At 46.6% G+C, this 21,914-nt stretch overlaps 1 protein-coding gene across 4 annotated transcripts in view; it reads right to left on the reverse strand.

Moving 5' to 3' along the window:
- The window catches only part of Nmt (N-myristoyl transferase), a 68,821-nt gene that overhangs the window by 30,884 nt on the left and 16,023 nt on the right, over nt 1-21,914 (reverse strand). For all 4 annotated transcript variants that reach the window (XM_065438682.2, XM_065438681.2, XM_065438684.2 and 1 more), the window contains exons 5-10: nt 21,218-21,309; nt 13,781-13,897; nt 12,757-12,927; nt 10,669-10,777; nt 10,421-10,492; nt 436-534 (exon numbers count right to left, since the gene is read on the reverse strand). In XM_065438682.2, coding sequence (XP_065294754.1) covers nt 436-534; nt 10,421-10,492; nt 10,669-10,777; nt 12,757-12,927; nt 13,781-13,897; nt 21,218-21,309 — 660 coding nt within the window. The remainder of the gene's footprint in view (nt 1-435; nt 535-10,420; nt 10,493-10,668; nt 10,778-12,756; nt 12,928-13,780; nt 13,898-21,217; nt 21,310-21,914) is intronic.

Genomic DNA, 21,914 nt, shown 5'->3' on the forward strand with positions numbered 1-21,914 from the left:
AGCAGCAGCTGTCGATATACATGTGCCGCCACAGTGTTATCACTGTGCACCCTCTCTACACTGGGCAGTTTTGCCCTTCTCCTCTTTCGCTTCCAGAAAGTACAAAAGGCAGCGCTGAATAAACTGACGTTCTTTGTTGCGTTGAACTCATCTAGTATGTGTCACTGAAGGCTACTGTGCCCTCCCAGTGACCCCAGCTATGGGGTCACTGGGCAGGCATTGAAAAAATACAGGAGTCTATGGTCCAACATATTACAAAAGAGATGTGCACCTACCAGCACAAACGCTATTTCAGTGTGTCCATTGCCAAAGAACAAAGCAAGAAACACAGTGTAAGCAGGCATGCAAAGTTATATCAAATGGCTATTCACAGTCTCAGCAGCAATTGGTGCAATGTGACAGATACCTGCAAACAAGATGGCTCACAATACGCACCTCTACGACATAGCTGTCCACAATGTCTGGGCGTGGCAAAAACCAGTGCCTGAATTCCTCCTTAGAGAACACAGGAGCCAGGTCAAACTTCTCCAGGTACTGGCAGAGACAAAATAAAAACACTTTCATTAAAAACAATTTCAGACTCAACGCAAGGGTCAAGAAAAACCATAATCAAAGCTGGGTCTCTGAACTCCAGAAATGGCAAATAAATTACCACTGATGAGAGTGAACAGCCCCATCAGAAAATGACAGCTGGTAATGCTGCCATAATTACCTACACTAGCTTCCTCTGACATTACCGACTGAGGGGAAAAAAAAAAAATCACAGCACTGCATTCTTAAACCACACTGTTCCCAAAATCAAAAGCTACTGTTCAGTTAATATTACAACAAATCAAAGAACAACAATATTACTTTTTTTTTTTGGTAATGAGAAAAAAGTGCTGCTTCAGCCTAGTGCAATAGAGTTAGTTCTGTAATGCAATGCTTCACAAATTAGGTACTTTATAGCCCTGATGGCTGCTGTGCCACTGAAATCTCAATGTAATGATATAACCGCCTTACACAGCTAACCTAAAAATTATTCAGCCACAAAGAAGCCATGACAAAACTAAACTTCCTCATGGCTTATAAAAAGCATGGACATCGTTTCCTTTTCTTAATTTAAAACAACCTTTTTTTCTTTCAAACAGAACTTTAATCACCCTCAAAGTACTCTTCATTAGCGCTAATTCACTTGTCCAAACCTTTATTTGATTGTTTCAAGCACCTTGCAAATACGTCCTCGTTTATACCTGCCAGCGCTGTTGTGATATTGCATTGGACTTTGTCGAAATCGGAATGACGCTTGCCTTTCAAGTCCCTTTCCACACAACGAAACAGGAAGAAGTCCACGGGAACCCAATCTGGCAAATAGGGCGCAAAGGTCAAGGCAGTCATCTGCGTTGGGGCCAGGAACCGGCAAATAAAAAGCCACATGCGCGGGAGCATTATCATGATTCAGGAGCCACTTGCTGGAATTCTACAAGGCTGGACGTTTTCGCAAAATACATCTGCACAGCCATTCCAGCAGCTCCAAATAGAATTGTTGGTTGACGGTCTGGTTTTGAGGGGCAAATTCTGAGCGTACGATGCATTTGATGTAAAAAAAAAACAAACACATCAGCATCATCTTCAAGTTCGATTTAACCCGAGATGCTCTTTTTAGGCAAGGTGAGCCAGGTGACTTCCACTGACTTGTCTGTTTCCTTTAAGGATCGTACCCACAGCACCATGACTCGTTGCCTGTGATGATTTTGATGACAAAATTCTGGATCGTCTGTGACTGCATCCTCCGTTCATTGCATGACAGACTTCCATGTGGCGATCCCTTTGCTTTTCGGTGAGAAGTCTGAGCACAAAAATAGTAGCCACTTGTCGCACTCCCAAATCATCATACAAAATGCGCTGAACGAAGCTCCAGGATAACCCGGATAAGTCTTCGAGTTAGTTGGCCGTTCCATGTCAATTTTCCCTGATGAGATTATGGATTTTGGCGATGTTGTCCTCAGTTTGCATACTTGAAGGATGACCGTAACAAGGCTGATCTTCAATGATCATTTCCCCCTTTTAAACCGAGCACACCATTTGTACACATGTGTTTTACTGACAGCATGTTCTTTGTGAACTGTTTGCATGATCACAACAGTTCTCTTGTCGAGTAAAAAACTAAACTTCACAGCCGCACATTGTTCGGGAGACTGCCATTTCTTTGTGTCATGAGTGCACTACAGACACGCACAGAACTGCCAGAGAAACCACACACATAATTGTCGCGATAATTACACCGTACAGTGACGAATGCATAGTGATGCCAATTGGCAAACTGACTCAGCAGAGTTCCTCCTACTGCGCCCTAGCGGTGTAGCCTTGTACTACAGGTACACGATGTGCAGTACAATTCTGGTTATTTTTGGGACCCCCCTTGTATACAGTCTGTGGAGATACTTGACTGATGTTTTCCCCGCATGGCACCAGTCTCCTGTAATCTGGCTTCGCTGCGTGGCTTGGCACCGACGGCGGACAGTGTGGTTGCAGCACATTATGGGAGATGGTGCTAGTGTTGTGGTGCTAACGCCACCTAACGGCGGGGTTACTCAGGTGCTAGCGCACATGGAACATTGGCAAGCCTGATGCGAGCAAGTACGGAAGCCTTGAGGGTGGTCCGAATTTCTTATGTAACTAGCTTCTTATATCTCTTTGACTCTGGAAGTTGCAGCTCTGGGAGCCAGGTGGCTGCAAGCCACGGGCGCCGCTATGTACTGTCTGGTATTGCGGTCTGGCACCGAATGCTCTGGCACCATCTGAGACGAGCGACACCGTCAACTCGGATGCTGTGTGCAACGAGCAGGATAGGACTACCTCACAGAGATGACGTTTCCTTGAGGCTGCCTGTTTAGTGCCAATTTTGGGTGTTATTTTTGGATGCCAGTTATCGTCAGGGTGGTGACTCCTATGCAACACCCCAACGCAATAGTTCACCAGGTTGTGTCATTCCATGTGCGACAGGCAGCCTTAGGCCTAAGGCTGCCTGTCGCACATGGAATGACACAACCTGGTGAACTATCGTGTTGGGGTGTTGCACTTTGCTTCCCTCATTTTAGTTAGCCTCGCATGAATTGAAATTACTAACTTGACTGAAGAATACGAGCTAAGTTCATGTGAACTCAGCATCTGAGTAGTCACCTGATCTTTTGCTAGCCGAATTGGACATCGCACCAAGTGGGTGATGCGCATGCAGAATTCCTCCCTTGCACTACTTTAGTGTTTGTTGAGTGCGTTGAGTGTACGTGGGTGAAGTCACCAACCAAGAGTGGAGTCACCCTTGGTTGTCAATTGCACGTTGTCTTCGCTGCTGCCCCAGAGTATAATCGAGCCAGCCCAACAATGGAGATTCCTGTGGCGAGTTCGGTGCAGCGACTTTAGCAGCTGCCTGTGTCTGGCTCGCAACGCTCAGCGGCGGGGAAAAGAGCCAGCAGTCACCAACGGCTACTACAGCTCTCACCAGCAGGCCAAATCAGTGCAAGCGATGCTTGCTTGTACATACTAGTTGTTGTTGCCAACATCCTGGCCTGGAGTTGAATCGGCAGAGCTGCTGCTGTAACCAACAGACGCCAGCGGTGTACCCCAGAGACTTTGTCCACATGCATGTTTACAGACAGTGCGTGGAGATTTCCTTGGCACGACCACTGCCGCATGTATTACCTTTTGTTCATGAAGCACGCTTTGATGTTAGACCGTGTGACATGTTTTGGCGGAGTATGTAGTGATTTGGGGGGTTGTGGGGATACTGAACTCTCACACATCCCCTGGTGTTGTTTTCCCCACATGGCTCCAGTCTCCTGTATTGCGGCTGCGCCGCGTGACTGGGCAGCGGTCGGCGTGGTTGCAGCCCATTATGAAAAATGGCGGGGTTATTCGGGCACGAGATGCATGCACATATCACAGTACGCTGTGACATGTGCATGCATTTACATTTGCTTCAGTTAAGCTTCATAGACCACTTGTTACGCCATAACAAAATCCTATTATTCTCATCTTGAAGTTTACGAGAATCATTTAGGTCAGTAATGTTATAATATAGAACACAGTCATGAGCAAAAAGCCTAATGGATGAGAATTTCACACCGGAAGCAAGATCATTCATAGAGATTAGAAAAACTAGAGGACCTAGAACCGACTCTTGCGGCATGCCTGACGCTACCGCGAGGGGCACAGAGGATGAATTGTTTGCGATTACGTATTGTGTTCTATTAGCCAGAAAGTTTTTAATCCAGTCCAGTACTAGTAGGTCAATATTAAGAAAACTAAGTTAATGGATTAGTAGGTTCTTCGCATGGGGAACATCTTCCGGAAAAGTGCTCCGGCACGATCAACGACACTCAGCGGGATGTTGTGTTCAACTAAAAACGCCATGAAGAGGCATTCTGCATGAATCACACGGAGGTAGTTGTCGCTGTGTATAAAACTTGCTAGGCTCGGCTGGCTGTCCGCGGCTCGCATGTATCCCTGATGCTTTTTCGAAGTGATGTGGACCTTCATGTCAGACTTGCCGCCAAGCGAGATGTTCACATCACAGGCACGTGTGGTGAAGAATCTGAACTTCTCCCCTTTCTTCGACAGCACGAAGCACAGAAATTCTGCCGTTTACGATTTCAAAAAACACTTGGAAGTACTGTCGGGGCTTCGAGCCCACCATTGCACTGCGAAGCCGCTACAGGCCGGTGTTGCGCTGCATCCGACATGACAGCTAGTCACGCAAAAGGCAAGGCCAGCGCTGCAGTGACTGAAGCTGACTGCAGTCCAAACCCGTGCGCCCGCGTGACAAAAGGCAACAGCATGTCAACAGGTTTGCGGAGGCGCTAGAGGTGCTATCGGCACTATCGAGCTTTAGATATAGATTCGTGCCCCCACTAGTAGACAACAGAAGTCATTACAACCTTGCAGCAGCTGATGATAATACCATGCATATGTATTGCCCTCTCGTGGTGGTGCAAGGTACCAGGGTGTAGTTTTACTACATTTTCACAGGTTTTTTTTTTCACAAAAAAACTGTTTCCTCGTAAAATTTCAAGCAAGATTAGTAAAATCGTAAGACTGCTCGAAATTTGTACATTTTACGGAAAATTCGGAAGAGTTGGCATGTATTCTATGCCTACTTGTGCTGAGCTCGCAAAATGAATAGATGAACTTCAATCAAAATTAGGAAATGAGATCGATAAATTTAAAGAAGACATATTTGACAGGCTAATGGTAAAATTTAAGACTACTGGCATAGATTTTGGTGGAAAGAAAGAGCAGATCGGTAACCTTGTGTCGAGTGTTGAATTTCTCAACGACATGGTTGAAAAACTGCGCTCAGAAAACGCCTCACTTGCTAATGAAAACAAAGAGCTGAAACTGCAAAACAGCTCACTCACTACTGAATGCCAAGAAATAAAGTTGGAAAACAATACTCTCTCTCGCAAGCTGTCTGATCTAGAGCATAATTCAAGGGCAAACAACGTCGAGATTAAAGGCATTCCATGTACCCAAGGTGAAGATTGCAGCCTAATCATACAGATAGAGTTAAAATTGGCTGTCCTGTTTCGCTCATCGATCTGGAAATCGTTCACCACGTTCCAAACAATGATGAAAACAACAAAAACATCATCGCCCAGTTTTACTATAGAACAAAGAAAGCAGACTTCGTCAGCAAGGCGCGAAAAGCGAAGCTTTGCCTCAGTGACATCGGCTTCTCTCGACCAGTCGAGGACACTAAATTGTATGTCAACGATCACTTGACACTGCAAAACAGAGCACTATTATCTAAGCAAGGTCCTGTCGTTAAAGCAGGCTAAGAAATGGAAGTGCCTCTGGACAGATAACTTGCAGATTAGAGCTGGCAAGAGCATCAGCAGTAAGGTGTTTCACATTGCTGATGAATCTGACTTGGCTGTATTTACTTAATACAGCATGGTAGCTTAGGAAACTTTTCAGAAACTCACGCTAAAAACAAAAACGTCTGCGTATTTTTCAACTAGCCAGGTAAGTAAACTAAAATATATTAGTTCATGCTCGGCCGTTCATTTTAAGGCACGAAGCTTGCGCAAATACTGATGACATTAATTCCCATCTGCCTACGCTATCTTTCAGATTTTCCATCATCAGCTTTACTGAGACTTGGCTCTGCGATGATGACAAAAAGTTATTTTCCTACTCTCCCTACTCTGTCAGGACCGGCATTTTTCCATCTGAGCTGAAACGAGCAAAGGTAATTCCAGTTTTTAAGAGAGGTGATCGTTCTTTACTAACAGATTCCTGCCCAATATGTATACTGCCATTTTTTAGTAAGGTGATTGAAAAGTTTATTATTACTTGATTCACCAATTATCTGACTAAATTTAATATTCTGTACAATTCTCAGTATGGTTTTCGTCCTGGCTATTCGACCGACCCTGCTCTCATATCCCTAACGGATCGCTTAAGGGAACCTATTGATAACGGGTATTTTGCCCGTTCAGCTTTTATTGATCTTACGAAAGCATTCGACACTATTAACCATCATATTTTGTTTTTAAAATTGGAAGCTATAGACATAACTGGGGCAGCACTAATGTTACAACGAACCTACCTGCAGGATAGACATAACATACTCAACAGTTCGAATGTTTTTTCTGAAGCTAAGGTTACTAACCTAGGGGTACTGCAGAGTTCTTGGACCTTTACTATTTTTAATTTACATTAACGATTTGCCTGACTGCCTAACATCCTCACACTTTGTACTGTACACCGATAACACGGCCATTACTAACTATGATAAAAATATTTCGTCCTTGGTTACTAAACTATCTTGACTTAGCTAAAGTTACAAACTGGTGGATCAATAATAATCTTCTTATTATTCCCACCAAACCAAGCTTATTGTATTTAATCCCCCCCGGAAACCATCATGTTAAGTTCCATTGCTGAATTTTGGTTCCCATTTTTTCTATTTCCTTTTAGCGCTCATTGCTCATTCTTGGGAGTAGAATTAGACTAACCTCAAGTTTCATTATCATGTCTCCCATATTAAAAAGAAAATTGCTTACGGCATTCGCTTACCGATCAGAGCCCGCAAATTTTTTAACCGTGTTGCACTTGTCTCTCTATACAGTCGACTCCCGTTAATACGAAGTTCACGGGGACCGCGAAAAACTTCGAATCAAACAAACTTCCAATTAAGCACAAAACACAAAAAACAGCACTTCATTTGTGGCGAAATCGAGTATTTTCTCTAAGAAAAATAGTCCGTCATCTTGCGTTGCTTCTTCTTGCCGAATCGCACTGCTGAAAGCAAGTTCTGCAGGCTGTAGATGTGGCGGAACGCTTCTTCCGCGTTACCTTCACCAGCAAAGAAGCGCTCCGCGAGAGCAAGGCCCGCAACTACATCGGCAGTCTTAGGTTGCGGCTCGCCTTCAACGTCATCGTCGCTTTCCTCGGTCACTTCCTGGGGCCGAATAATCTCTACAATTTCGCTATCCGTCAGCACACCGCACGTTTCAACCACCTTGTCTACGGCGACGTAATCTTCAAAATTGACGTCCCCGAGAGCATCACCAAAATCAGTGCCGTCGAGCTCGCTTGTTGACGCTTCCCCCGCTGAAATTTCAGAGGCATCCTCCGAAGAAGCTGCCACAAAACCGCAAGCCCTGAAGCAGTTTGCGATTGTTTCTTGCTTCACACGATCCCATGCTCGCGCCAACATGTGGATGGCACTAAGCAGGCTCACCTCGTACTTTGTGGAGCTATCCATACACAAAATCATGCGCTCGAGGAGTTGCCGCCTGTACAGGACTTTAACATTCTTGATGATGCCTTGGTCCATTGGCTGCAAAACAGCCGTTGTGTTTGCAGGCAAAAATGCGAGGCGTATTGCACTCAAGGCTCGCACATTCACGTGAGCACTGCAGTGATCGACAAGGAACAACACCTTGCGGTTCAAAGCAGCAAACTTGCGGTCCAATGTGCTTATCCAGCTCTTGAAGATTTCGGCCGTCATCCACGCTTTTTTGTTCGCCTCATAGCCCACAGGCAGCGTCTTCACGCCTTTAAAACATCTCGGCTTCACGGCTTTCCCGATCACAAGTAACCGACATCATTCCGTGCCAGTCATGTTTGCCGCGATCAGCACCGACACTCTCTCCTTGCTGCGTTTGCCCCCAGCACAGTCGTCGTCCTTGAATGTCAGGGTCTTCTCTGGTAGAAGCCGATAGAAGAGTGCAGTCTCATCTGCATTGAGGATGTCTTCCGGTCTGTATTCGGCGAGATATTCACGCAGCTTTCCGTCCTTCCACGTGGCGCATGTTTCCTGGTTAACGGACGCCTTTTCACCACACACGCTCTTGAAAACCAGGTCATGGCGATCTTTAAAGCGCGTCAGCCATCCATCTGGCGAAACGAAGTCATCGATCCCCAACATTGCTGCAAGCGTTCGGGCTTTCATCGCAACGATGTCTCCGCTGAGAGGAAGTTTGTTGCTCCTGGCCTCCCTAATCCAAACCAGCAGAGCCTTCTCCAACTCTGGGTAAGCGCCGGTGCGCATTCGCTTCCGAGAAGTCTTGAACTTGTCGTTCTCAAATGCATCCATTATTGTGTGCTTGTTCTTGATGTAGTTTGAGAGCGTGTTCAGCTTGATCCCGTACTTCCGCGCTATGTCTTGTTTGGCGGCACCTCCCTTCTCAACTTCCTTCAAAACCTCGACTTTCGTTGCCAGGTCGAGCGTGTGATAAGAGCCACGGTTTGCCATGGCTATAAACTGCGCGACTAGGTACAGTCAATTCCGAATCACCCATGGAACAACCTAGCCTACGAGCTTCCCGCACAAAGGCGCTCGGACCAACACACGCCTCGACATATGCTGCGCACGCTGTCAGACTAATCTCGCACAATCTCGCCACTGCCAGTATGCAGCGCTGCGTGCACCTATGGCACCCGTGTGGCCTCCGGCGGAAGCCGCTTCGCCTCCCGCCGGAGTTGATCGCGGAGGCCACGGCAGCCGTAGCAATGAATAATCGCGCCGCGCCAAGAAGGATGGCATTGTGGGCGGCTGCGGTGGCGATGACACCAACGCGGAGCACGGAATTGTTGCAACACTTGAAAAATTGCACATTCTACCAAAGAATGACGGTCACCTCGAGGATCCCGGCTGAAAATTAACTTCCAATTAAACAATGTTACTGGATGAGGACTTTGAATTATCGAGCAATTTCTTCTATAGGATTACATGCAAAGCTGACGGGACCAGCACTTCACTTCTAATTAACCGAAAATTCCAATTAAGTGGCTTCGAATTATCAGGAGTCGACTGTATTACACTTTCATACACTCACACATTAACTACTTGTTAATGTGCTGGGTGAATACATATAATACTCACCTCAGTTCACTTCAAACTTTACAAAACCAAGCAATTAGAATAGTCACCTCTAGCCCCTATAATACTAGCGCTTTCCCATTGCTACACTCTCATAACATTCCCTCTGCCAAAGAAACTGTGTTGTATAATTTGGGTATATTTATTTTCAAGTTATTGAATAATCAAGTTCCTGCATGTAAAATTTCTAAAACATGCCTGATAAACAGTAATGTCACTAGATTTGCTTTAAACCATAATCTCATTTTACCTCAGGTGCACACCAACTATGGCAAACAACCAGTTCATTTTTCAGCTTTTTCATTATGGAATTCCATACCATTTGCGCCAAGGCATCGCATTCAACATCTATATTTAAAAAACATTTGAATTTTTTTTCTATCAGAAAATATTTAGCATTAACTTTTTTTCTTTTTAAACTCCTATTACTTGAAATATTCCACTGTTCTGGAACCTTTCTTTTTTATTTTTGGTCATATATATTTTGAAGTTTTCTTGTTGTTTGTATTGTTGCATTAATGGTCATGCATATTTTTAAGGGGTTTTTTTGTAGTTTGTATTGTTGCATGTTTGCGTGAAATTTTTTGTATTAACTTTTTTTCTCTGTCCGTTAGTGTTAATTTCGTTCAGTTCATTTAGTTTTACTGCATTTGCTCCTTGCATTTGTAGAATTTCATTCGTTAGATTTATTGTAAATCCCAATTGCACAAGCATATCTTGTTTTGTATTCTCCATAACTTACTTTCTTCCATGCTTCCTTGTATATGATTTTAATGTGGTGCTCCTCGTTGCTTTAGAAAAAGCATACTTATAATACAGGAGGTCCCGATACAGTCATCGACTACAGGACCTCCTGTATATTATTGTTCTTTATAATCTGTAATCTATTATGAATAAATCAATTTCAATATCACCCAGCACCTGGAGTAGCATGCCAGGCAATCAGTCAGGCTAACATCTCTGGCATATCATTAAAGCTTGTATCTCTCTCTCTCACCGACTCAAGCCTTACTACTGCTATGTTCCGCAAGCACTCCACAATTCCCCTACCTTTTCCAGCAGGGCATGTGCTTGAGCGGTGTCAGATTTTCGGAACTGTCTAAATCCGGGTGTCTTTGGCTTCTGCAAAAGCAGAAAAAAGAAATTTGATATAAATTGCACAACATACCAAATTCGAAACAAACACAGCAGGCAAGCTTCCACAGGCAACAGTAAAAGACAAAGCAAGGTCAGTGTTGGCATGCCCACTGACAGTGGCGGAGGAAATGCTCTGAACGGATTAGCCCCAAACATCTTACTTCAGGCAGCCGGTAGAGCTTCAGCGTACGCTGCATTGTCATGTTGCGGCTCAGGTGAGAGAAACGGACTTCTATTAGCTTGCGTGGGTTGAGTGATCTGTGCCAGTACCTGGGGAAACAGAAGTCTCAATTTTATCATCAATTTGCTACAGGCCACTACAAACGTGGTGTTTGGGAAGTACAGTTAAACCATGATATAACAAAGTAAAATCAGCAATTTGCTTCGTTATATTGATATTCAGCCTTTTACACAAATAAGTACAGACGCTGATGAATATTTTTTAAATGGAAGGGGCCGCAACAATTTCCTAATTAGTATGCAATCGGAAAAAGCAAATTTGAACGAGAAAGAATTCATTTCGTTGAATTTGAGAGTTGGCAACAAAAGATGCGTTTTCATGATGTATCGATGATATCTTCACATTGACAATACAAAGCGAAGCCAGCCATGCTTTTGGGCCCACTCCGCCCCCGCAGCTCGCCCGCAGTGGGACAATGCTATCATAAAAAGCACTGGCAGCAGGGAGTGGATCCTTTGTCTGCTTCTCATTTCAACGCGCCTCTGAAACTAAAGATAATGCAAAATACAGTGATAAATGCGCGAGAAGACAGCACACATGATGCCAAACCATCTCGGCATGCCCACTCTTTGCACACGCAGCAGATTATCTCTAAAACAGGGTGCTTGGACTGCATATGTGCTCAGCTGTGCCGACAGCCATGCACATCCAGTCGCACTAAAAAAGGCGATGCGCGACAACCTGCCCTCCACTCCCCATCCCCCTTCGCGTGCACTCGATCGCATTATTATCAGCAAGCTCCCCCCATTAACCCTTGCTCGTGTGAGAAGACGGCGCTCAATAAGCCACCATCCTTCTCTCGGCTCACCCTCCTATGCTTGCACTCAAACCCAAAGTATACAGTGCGTGGGCGCTATAGGACCTTATTGCACTTATTTAGACTTCATTGTTTGTGGGGATGCGCGACTCTCGCGTGTCCCCTGATGTTTTTCCCGCATAGCGCGTCTTCTGTACTCCCGCTTCGCTGCGTGGCCTGCGTGACGCCCGCGCGGTCGATGTGGTTGAAGAGCAGTGCGAGAGATGGCGCGAGTGTTGCGCTGCTAACGCCGCTGACAGGCGAGGTTACCTGGGCGCCGAAAGGAAGGCGCTTGCTCTCTTTGGGTTCGGGAAGCAAGCGGGACGGACGTGCCGTGCCGCGCGCTGACCGATGCTTCGGCGAGACCCTCTCGCGTGGCCGCCTTCGAACGCGCCACGATTCGCGTGACTATACACGCGAACGACCGGGCGTTGGGATCCAGCATGGGGCGAACATATTCGCTCGCTTCCGGTCGCGGTGAGTCGGACTTCTAGATTTGTTGCGCGCCCATCGGCATGTTTTGTGGATAGCAACTCGGCTAGCAGGCATTGATCTAAGAAAGGTGCAATAAATGCCCTTGTGATTGTTTGCACTACTGTGTTGTCGTTCCTTTATCCCAAGAGTACCGGAGGAGAACCCCACATGTTTTATTTTATGTCTAGACTTTATATTTTATTTAGTGATTTCTGTTTATCAAGATTCCACTGTAGAGGGAAACCAGCTTGGGCTTTTCTCGTGCCTATAATCTAGTGAATGAAAATGTTCTTTCAAAATTCTCTTTTCATTAATTTTGCAGTAACTGGTTGTTTACTAGAACAGAAAAATCAAGGTTTCACGTATTTTAAGCTGGAACCACAGTACCGGTACATCAGTGGAATGGACTTCCAAGTATTTCTTCATATTTAGGCCGTTGTGATGTAGTAAAGGTTCTCTAAACATGTTCAATTCAGTCTCTGGCTTCTTTAGAACAATGCAGTTTATCTTCGCCAATAAAGAACTGACTAGGTCCAGGCAGACGCCATCAAAATTTATGAAGTCAAGGAGAGCTGGTGTAGGAACATCAAACCACTGCCACCACTAGTCTTTTGCTTTTGCATTTTTTCAGCCTTGACAAGCTTCCTCCTAAGTTAAGAGTGGCTTTATTGGTAGTGTAGGAAGCTAATTTGCTAATACAGCTCAGCCAATTTTTCTCAGAGCAGCAAGCCAGCTCACCTGCAAGTTCCAATTGGTTTTGGCAAAACCACACCAGCTGTGTAGACAGCCTGGAAGATACCGCATCGGTGGACGCGCCTGGTGATCTCTCGGATCAGCACGGGGGCCACCCGCTTGGACCGCAGCTTTTTGTGCACACACAGGAAATTCACCTCAGCCATGCGCTGAGTGCTGCAAGCATTGCAAGCAGACAACCATACGACGAACAAAGTACAGCCACAGTCAGGCTGAACAGCTAAACTTTCCGACAGACAAAGTGACATCAGTTGATCACCCTTTTCCAAATTCAACGTCGCTTGCTATCTACAAAAGGCTTGTAATCAGACAGGAGGAACACAGCTAGCAACAGGCACCCTTGAACAATAGTCTTTAAATATAATAAAACTAGCAATACAGTTACCTTCCATTACTTTACCTTTGACAAGATATGCAAGATTGGTTCAAATTATCTAGAGCAGAAATTAACAGCCTTTATCTTTGAGAAAAGGGAAAGAGTTGAACAGAGTAAAATTAAGCAATGTTAAATTAATGGAAGTCAACAACAATAATATCCGACTTAATTCACTCAAAAAGAAAGCCTGTGATAAAACAAGATCAAGTGAGTCGCCTACTCTGCCCGCACACTGGTCTAAGAATGAATACTTCGTGTAAAAGTTTTGTGCCTTCATTTACACAGTTCAGTTTGATTACGCAAGCTCAGCATGATGTGCAAAGTTCAAATGGTCCAATGTTCAAACAAAAACACTTTTTAAGATGTATTGGTGACGCTGATACATTTATTCACAATTAAACTCGTATCAATTTAATGAAAGTTTACAACACTGTAATTAGCATTTTTTAGTCATTATTTTCAAAGTTAATAATCTTTGATACACTGTAAAGAAATGGAGAGGACCAAAAACACAGCAGCATGCCAGTTTGCTCAATGCGATTTGCATATCCTTATAAAAAACTGACACTAATAAGTTTATCAAGGAGCCTAATGTGTCAGGAAACCAAATAGCTGTGTGCAGGTACCACTCACTGGTTGTAGATACGTATCGTGGCTGGTACAGCACTGATGAAACCCACGAGCTTGTTGCTCTTGACAACGCGTACACCACAATGCCAGTCAGCAGTCCAGCCAGGAGGCTGTAGGGCCCTATGAATGTCAAGAACAAACCATCAGATAAGCTTGTTCAAGCACCTAGAACCATGATTACAGAATTTCAAGGTAATGAAAGTTTCCTTTTAGTATTTAATAAAGAGCATACCACACAGCTTCCAATATCATGAGAAAGTGCCGAGGGCAAAGTTGTTCCTACATAGGTCTCCGTAACCACTGTCTTCTGCTTCAAAGGGTTGCAGTTTCGGTGGGTTGGTAATCCATGTTACTGTAAGCCTTGGCATAAACTAAATGGAGGCACGGGAAAAGTATGCTTGCGCAAAAGCCAAGCTCTTAGTGGCACCACCAAGGATAACAAACCACAGTGCAGGGCACAAATAATGTCAAATCAAAAGTAAATCTGTGTTGTTTTGGTTTTGTAGAATCTGGCCTTTCTTTTCAATGTGGTGCACTACCTCTAACAGTGCCATTGTATGAGGGTGAATCAAAGTATTTGCTCCTATCTTTTATTAGCCAAAGTAGGGGACATACAGGTAAATACAAATATGCATACTATTCTACATACTTTACACTATTTCGCCACATAGTCCTCACACAGCTTGTGGGGTCTGATGTGGAACATCTCACACCGTACTCTTGGGACAAAGGAACGACAACACAGTAGTGCAAACAGTCACAAGGGCATTTATTGCACCTTTCATACATCAATGCCTGCTCGCCGAGTTGCTATCCACAAAACATGCCGATGGGCGCGCGACAAATCTAGAAGTCCGACTCACCGCGTCCTCGCGAGCGAATATGTTCGCCCCATGCTGGATCCCAACGCCTGGTCGTTCGCGTGTATAGTCACGCGAATTGTGGCGCGTTCGAAGGCGGCCACGCGAGGCGGTCTCGCAGAAGCATGGCTGGCGCGCACGCGGGAAACGTCCCCGCCGTGCGTCGACCCGCCGGGAAAGAGCCGCGCTGCACGTGCGGCACGCTCCCTGCCTCGAACCCCAAAGAGAGCAAGCGCCTTCCTTTCGGCGCCCAAGTAACCTCGCGGCCGCGCACCACTAGCGCCATCTCTCAAACTGCGCCTGTACAACTCGGACCGCCGCGTGTGCGGCGAAGCCGCACTACAGGAGATGCGCTATGCGGGAAAAACATCAGGGGAGGCGCGAGGGTCGCGCATCCCCACATCCCCCCAACCTTAAATCACTTCTTATTCCGGCGAAACATGTGACACGGTCTAACATTAACCCGTGCTTCGTGAACAAGATAGTACATGCAACAGTGGTCGCGCCGAAGAAATGTCTACACGCTGTCCATAACATGCGGGCCGACTGTCCTTGGGTGCACCGCTGGCGTCCGCCGGTCACAGCAGCAGCTTTGTAGACTCGACGGCACGATTCCAGGCGAGGACTCCGGAGACGACGCAGTAGTCGGTACGAGCAAGCGTCGCTCGCGCCGGCTCCTTTGTCCGCCGCCGAGGGTTGTGAGCTGGATACAGGAGGCCGCCGAAGTCGCTGCGCTGAACTGGCCACAGCATCACCATCGCCCGGGCTGGCTCGATCGTAGTCCGGGGCAGCAACGCAGTCGATGTGCAGGTGACAGCAAACCAGGGGTGACTCCAATCACACTGCGTAAACTCAACACACTCGGCAAACACTAAAGTAGTGCAAGGGAGAGGAATTCTGCATGCGCATCGCCCACGTGGTACGATGTTCAACTCGGCTAGCAAAGATCGGGCAGCTACTCAGATGCTAAGTTCACGTGAACGAAGCTCGCTTCCTTGAGTCGAACGAGTAATTTCAATTCGTGCGAGGCTAAATAGAATGAGGGAAGCAAATTGCAACGCCTCAACGCCACGGTCCACCGGGTTGTGTCCCTCCACGTGCGACAGGCAGCTTCGTAAAGCCTTAGGCCTAAAGCGTCGCTCTCTGACAACAACCGGCATCCAAAAACAACACCCAAAATGGGCGCAAAACAGGCAGCCGCGAGGAGACGTCAGCTCTGTGAGGTGGTCCTACTCCGCTCGGTGCACACAGCATCCGAGTTGACGGCGCCCACCGTCCCAGACGGTGTCGGAGCGCCGGGTGCCAGGCCGCAATACCAGTCAGCCCGTAGTGGCACCCGTGGCCCGCGGCCACCCGGCTCCCAGAGCCGCGACTTCATCCGAGTCAAAGAGATAGAAGAAGCTATTTACATAAGAAATTCGGACCACCCACGAGGCTTCCGTACTCACTCGATTCAGGCTTGCCACTGCTCCGCGGGCGCTCAGCCTCGCTCTCCCAGGATGCAGACCACGTGGCTCTCGTACCAACGAATGCCATTAAAAAAAAAACACTTGCGAAAAGGCTTAGTATGTTGACATGTTCAAACACACTACAGCCACCGCCGCCTCGCTCAAGAAAGCACGCCGCTGACGCTAGCGATCAAAATCCACGCTAGGCCTACGCTTCGGTTCAAACAAAGGTCTCGAACGAAGCAACACTTAAAATTATCGTCCGATGCCCCAAGAGTCCCACGTTGGGCAGCCAGATGTGGGGTCTGATGTGGGATATCTCACACCGTACTCTTGGGACAAAGGAACGACAACACAGTAGTGCAAACAGTCACAAGGGCATTTATTGCACCTTTCATACATCAATGCCTGCTCGCCGAGTTGCTATCCACAAAACATGCCGATGGGCGCGCGACAAATCTAGAAGTCCGACTCACCGCGTCCTCGCGAGCGAATATGTTCGCCCCATGCTGGATCCCAACGCCTGGTCGTTCGCGTGTATAGTCACGCGAATTGTGGCGCGTTCGAAGGCGGCCACGCGAGGCGGTCTCGCAGAAGCATGGCTGGCGCGCACGCGGGAAACGTCCCCGCCGTGCGTCGACCCGCCGGGAAAGAGCCGCGCTGCACGTGCGGCACGCTCCCTGCCTCGAACCCCAAAGAGAGCAAGCGCCTTCCTTTCGGCGCCCAAGTAACCTCGCGGCCGCGCACCACTAGCGCCATCTCTCGCACTGCGCCTGTACCACTCGGACCGCCGCGTGTGCGGCGAAGCCGCACTACAGGAGATGCGCTATGCGGGAAAAACATCAGGGGAGGCGCGAGGGTCGCGCATCCCCACAAGCTTCAGACATATGTCCATCGCAGCATGAAATTTGAGATGCCCATGTCGTCAGTCAGCAACGCACGCGGCCTCCCCAAATGCTTGCTGTCATGCAAGTCTTCATGGCCATTTGGGAACTCACAACTCCACCACCTTCCACTTCTCAAAGCAAGACACCTTTTCTCAAACGTGGGCTGCACTTCCCTGTGGATTCCTATGGGCATTCGTCCCTTGCTCCATAGAAAACGAATCACATTTCATTGCTCGAGCACCGTGGAGGTGTGAAGCACAACCGCCATCTTCAACAACTGACCGCAGCGCCGTGCCATGGTGCTACTGGCAGATAAGCCCGGGACGGTCCAAGAAAGGTCCACCGTTGGGAATAAATATGTTGAACTTCACATTTACAGCCATAATTTGTCTTAAAAAAAAAGAAGACAAAAAGAAGAAAGAAAAAATAGGGGCAAAGACTTTCTGATTCGCCTTCATAGGTCTGCTATAGAAAGTCTTGTAGCCACAAACTATTCGGAAAAGGTGACGTCCATGTGTGCCATACGTTGTCTTTTTCCTTCGGCATCTAGTTCACATTAGGTCTTACGGGAGCTGCTTAGCATCTACACTACCAATCTGCACAAAGCATACCCATGCTCTGCTTGGCAAGCTCATCCCACGAGACATGAGTGTAATCACTACAACAAAGCTTGCAGCAGTTTGCCCAGTGCAATGTTGACATACTACTAGCAAGGTTGAAAAGGCATGGTTTTGAACACTGTCAGACTGCAACAAGGGCTTATAAAAAGGAATGTCAGAATATTCGAAATTTTCAAATATTATATATTTATTACAGTCTACGCTCGTTGCAACAAACCCGTGTACAACAGACTTTCGGATATAACGAACTATATTTCAGCCTTAGTTTGTTCTACCTATTAATGCGATGAAGTTCTCTTATAACTGAACGCGCTGCAACGGATTACTACTCTACAGCAGACGAAATTAGCGGCAATTCAAAATCGAGCGCATAAAATGCACTTTTGCCGTGCCGACACGGGCTGACTTGCGAGGGTCAGCCGATGATTGCAGCTCAGTATTGCACACGTGAGGGAGGAAGGCAAGGCGTAAATGTGCTATCTTCTTTCGCGTGCGTAAGGCACAGGGAGGCGAGAGAGAAAGGGGGTTCAACTCCAATGGCTGCTGCTTAAGGCACAGCCACCATATCTTGAAAGCGATCTGCGATGTGAACAACATGTGTGCCCACACGGGCCTCATCTTCAAGGTGATCTGCAATATGGACAAAGTGTGCCTAGTGCTGGTAGCTTCGTATGCACTGTGCTTTCGACGTTTAGTTAGCATTGAAGCAAGAGACCGCATGAAGGTCAATTCACTCGCTGCTGCTGTGGTGCTTATCTTGCTTAATTTGCTATCGCAATCGATGCATCGCTTTTCGGGCAATACTGCGAAACAGCATTTCCTCTGGATCTGAATTCATCTTACTGTGAGAGCAGTTACTCCACTGTTTCTCCCCAAATGCCCTTGACATTGTACGAAACTCCTACAATACTAAGGAGATTATTTACCCGAATCTAATGTGCACCTTCTTTTTAAAAAAAGGGGGGGGGGGTGATTCGAAATGTGCCTGCACATTACGATCGGATATGGAACCAGAACCACGTTCATAGCATTGACAACAGCCTATCATTAGTGCTGTCAGACTCAGTGTCATCACCATCACAAAGTGGTGACAGAGCACGATTTTGTGAAAGTCGCTACTGATTCATATTGTGCTAGACTAGATCTTGAACAGTATTTTCGACTAATAACTTTTGGATATACTATCTCTTTGGCGAGATTTTGTGCGACTCACCTTCAAATACGCTGGCGTAATCGGCCGCCAGCATTTGTGCTGCTATGCCAAGCTCGCTATCTGCCCTGTTGTGCCTCAAATCGGCAGTGCGCATTCTTTCAGTGGTTCCACCAAGGCAGCCCCCTTCATCAGCGCCCGCCTACCGGGCGACGGGGGCCGATATCGACTGTGACGGGCAAACAAGCGGTTCACTTGGAAGCGACACTGTATCAAGCATGTGACAACCCTCGGGCATAATCTTCATTGGCCTGCCAGGCTTAGTTAGGCAACGTTGGTCACTGCACCAATAAACACCGGCGGTCAGTCAGCGTTTGTCACCACCACGCTGTGGAGCATCTATCTAACGGAGGGTGCATCGAGCCCTTCCTTGTTCATGAACCCAGGTGGATCGTGATACTGGCGACGAGGATGGGATACAAACCCACGCGGGCAAAGCCCAACTTGGACGTTTGTTGTTGACAAACAAACTAGGGGTAAGGGGGTGTAACAAGCATGTGATGCCCCTCCAGCATAATCTTCGTTGACCCGCCTGGCTTGGTGGCCTGCCAGGCTTAGTTAGGCAACATTGGTTCCCGTACCAATAAACACCGGCAAGCACACCTGCTCGGCGGTCAGTCATCGTTCGTCACCACCACGCTGTGGAGCGTCCGTCTAACAGAGGGTGCCTCAAGCGCTCCCTTGTTCACGAACCCGGACGGATTGTGACAGACACCATCTGCTGCCTCCCATGGAAGCAGTAATGAGTGCGAAGAGTAATCTCCTGACCCTGACAAGGTGACCGCCATGAAGAGCAAGGAACCCAGTCGACAACTTTCATGGAGGAGCATGAACTGTTTTGTGGAAGGAGCGCGAACGAAATCTGTTTCCACATTGCCTCCTCTTTGCTTCTAAGGTTGGATATCAGAGGTGGAGTCCTGTGAACTGTACGACCCCTCTGATTGGCCAAAAACAAGATCATCAAATTCCTTTGTGCAGGAAACTAAGGAAGAAGAGCGTTTTAAAAGTGGAGCTTTGGTGTGCTGACATGTCCTGATGTCTGCAGACACGTGTGTCCTGAATAGATTCTGACTACTTGTTTCAATATGTAAATAATGTAAAATAAACCCTTCTCACTCCTACTCCCAGACGTATTCATCATCTGTGTGCCCGAAGGATTTCTTGCCTAAACGCTATCCCGATTCCCAACAACGCACAGTGCCAGGAATGCTGTCGGATGCATACCGTATTTATTTGTTTGTAAGGCGATCACACTTATAAGGTGAGGGTGCCAGTTGGAAAACCAAATAAAATAAAATATTGCGTTATAGTGTGTCTAGAAGGCATCGCGGTACGCACTGCCGTGAAGCCACACCTAAAGGCAAAATTTGTGTATGTGGCGGGGGGTGACTACGAGGTTAAAGATTCTGGAAAAAACCTCGCCTTATAGTCGAATAAATACGGTACTTCGACAAGTATGATTCTGAGTCTCGCGAAAGCGATAGCGGCACAACAAAAAGTGATTGATAGAGAATACTGCACCTGTGAGCTTGGTATCTGCGGCCAATGAGGTGCAAATGGTGACTGATGCGCCGCTTTCATTATGAAAGCTAATCTTTAAAAAAGTTTACCTTTCTGGGTAGGTAAATTCTGCTCATCTCGTTTTTTCTGACTGCGAATACGGGGACATGCTATATTTTTACGTTATAAATTGTGCGTGTGTTACGTTCAGCTGCATGGTACATTCAGGCGCACTTTTATTTTCCTACTTTAAGCTCACGAGAACTTGGTGTACATTAGATTCGGGGACACGTTAGAATCAGGTAAATATGGTACCCAACCACTTGTGACAATGGTGGCAGAATATGCTGCACCACGATGTTTCACTGAAATAATGCACCGTCATTGCAAGGGCGTTGCATAGCTTTCTTTGCAAGAAAAAAACTGAGAATTACTGCCGCACAGAAAACCACACTGCGAATCACTGTTGTATCATGCGCCAGTGACTCAGATATTTTGAAATATTTTGACTGCACAGCCTATCCTTTGAGAGTATACTATTGCTTGCTGTTGCCTCCGAAATAGCATGTGCTTAGAACCCTCTATACTGCAAGTCAGCATAGTGCATGCTACAGAAACTGCAATATCTGTTATTTGCTCCAAGTTGCTTGACAGCTCAGTGATTAACATATATGGCTCCTAGTTGCATGTCACTGTAATGGCAAGTTTCCTATTCACAGTAAGACTGACACCTAAGTGTTGGCATTGGGAAAATTTTTGCTACAGAGGTGACACAATCATGACATGATGGCAGCATAGCATACTGCGATGTGGCAGAACAAAGGAAACCTAGTTTTGAGCTCTCAATTGCTTTCACAGTAAAAACAGAGACAGACTATTTGGCAGTCGACCTAGTGCCTAGGTGCAGTGGCTTACCATTTGAGAAATTCAGGGGCATAGTCAAAGCGGAACATGTTGTCATCATCTTCTACATAGTTCTCATTGAGTAGCTGGTACAGTTCTTTGAGCTATGGCAAGGAAAGCAAAATAAACAAGATGAGACAGTGAGTGAATTCATCAATTCAATAAAGCAAGAGGAGGAAGCAGGTGAGTTAGAGAATAGCACGAATTAGGTTAAAAATCACACGGATCACATAATCCCAACCAGTAGCAAGCAGACCTGCAACGATGGCAACATGCAAATCAATGATGGTGCAAACAAAACTTTTGCAACTGGAGTGACAAATTGCAAACTGCCAGCGACCTGCCAGCAAGAACAAGTTTTGGTAACCAAACAAAACAGCAGAGAGGCCCCTCGAATACAACTAAACGATTGTACATATGTTAACAAAAAAGCAAATCAAACTGTGCAAATGTTCATTCGGTATGTGGGGGGTTTTCAGCACTCGCAATGGTTGTGAAACACCATTGCCTTGCGTTTCCGATAACTCCATGTCCCTTACCACCCAGACGCTGAAAGGTGCACGGTGTACGTGACTCCTCTCTGCCAGCAGGAGCCGCTTTGTCCACCACCGGCTAGTGGTTACCTCAGCTCGTCGGGGTACAGTCCTTGGTGGGCGTGCACGCTCTTCCGTCATCTCAATGTCCTGAGGCAGTGCCTTCTCATCGTACA

Source organism: Dermacentor albipictus, chromosome 1 (assembly GCF_038994185.2).
Source record: "Dermacentor albipictus isolate Rhodes 1998 colony chromosome 1, USDA_Dalb.pri_finalv2, whole genome shotgun sequence".
NCBI classification, from domain to species: Eukaryota; Metazoa; Arthropoda; class Arachnida; order Ixodida; family Ixodidae; genus Dermacentor; species Dermacentor albipictus.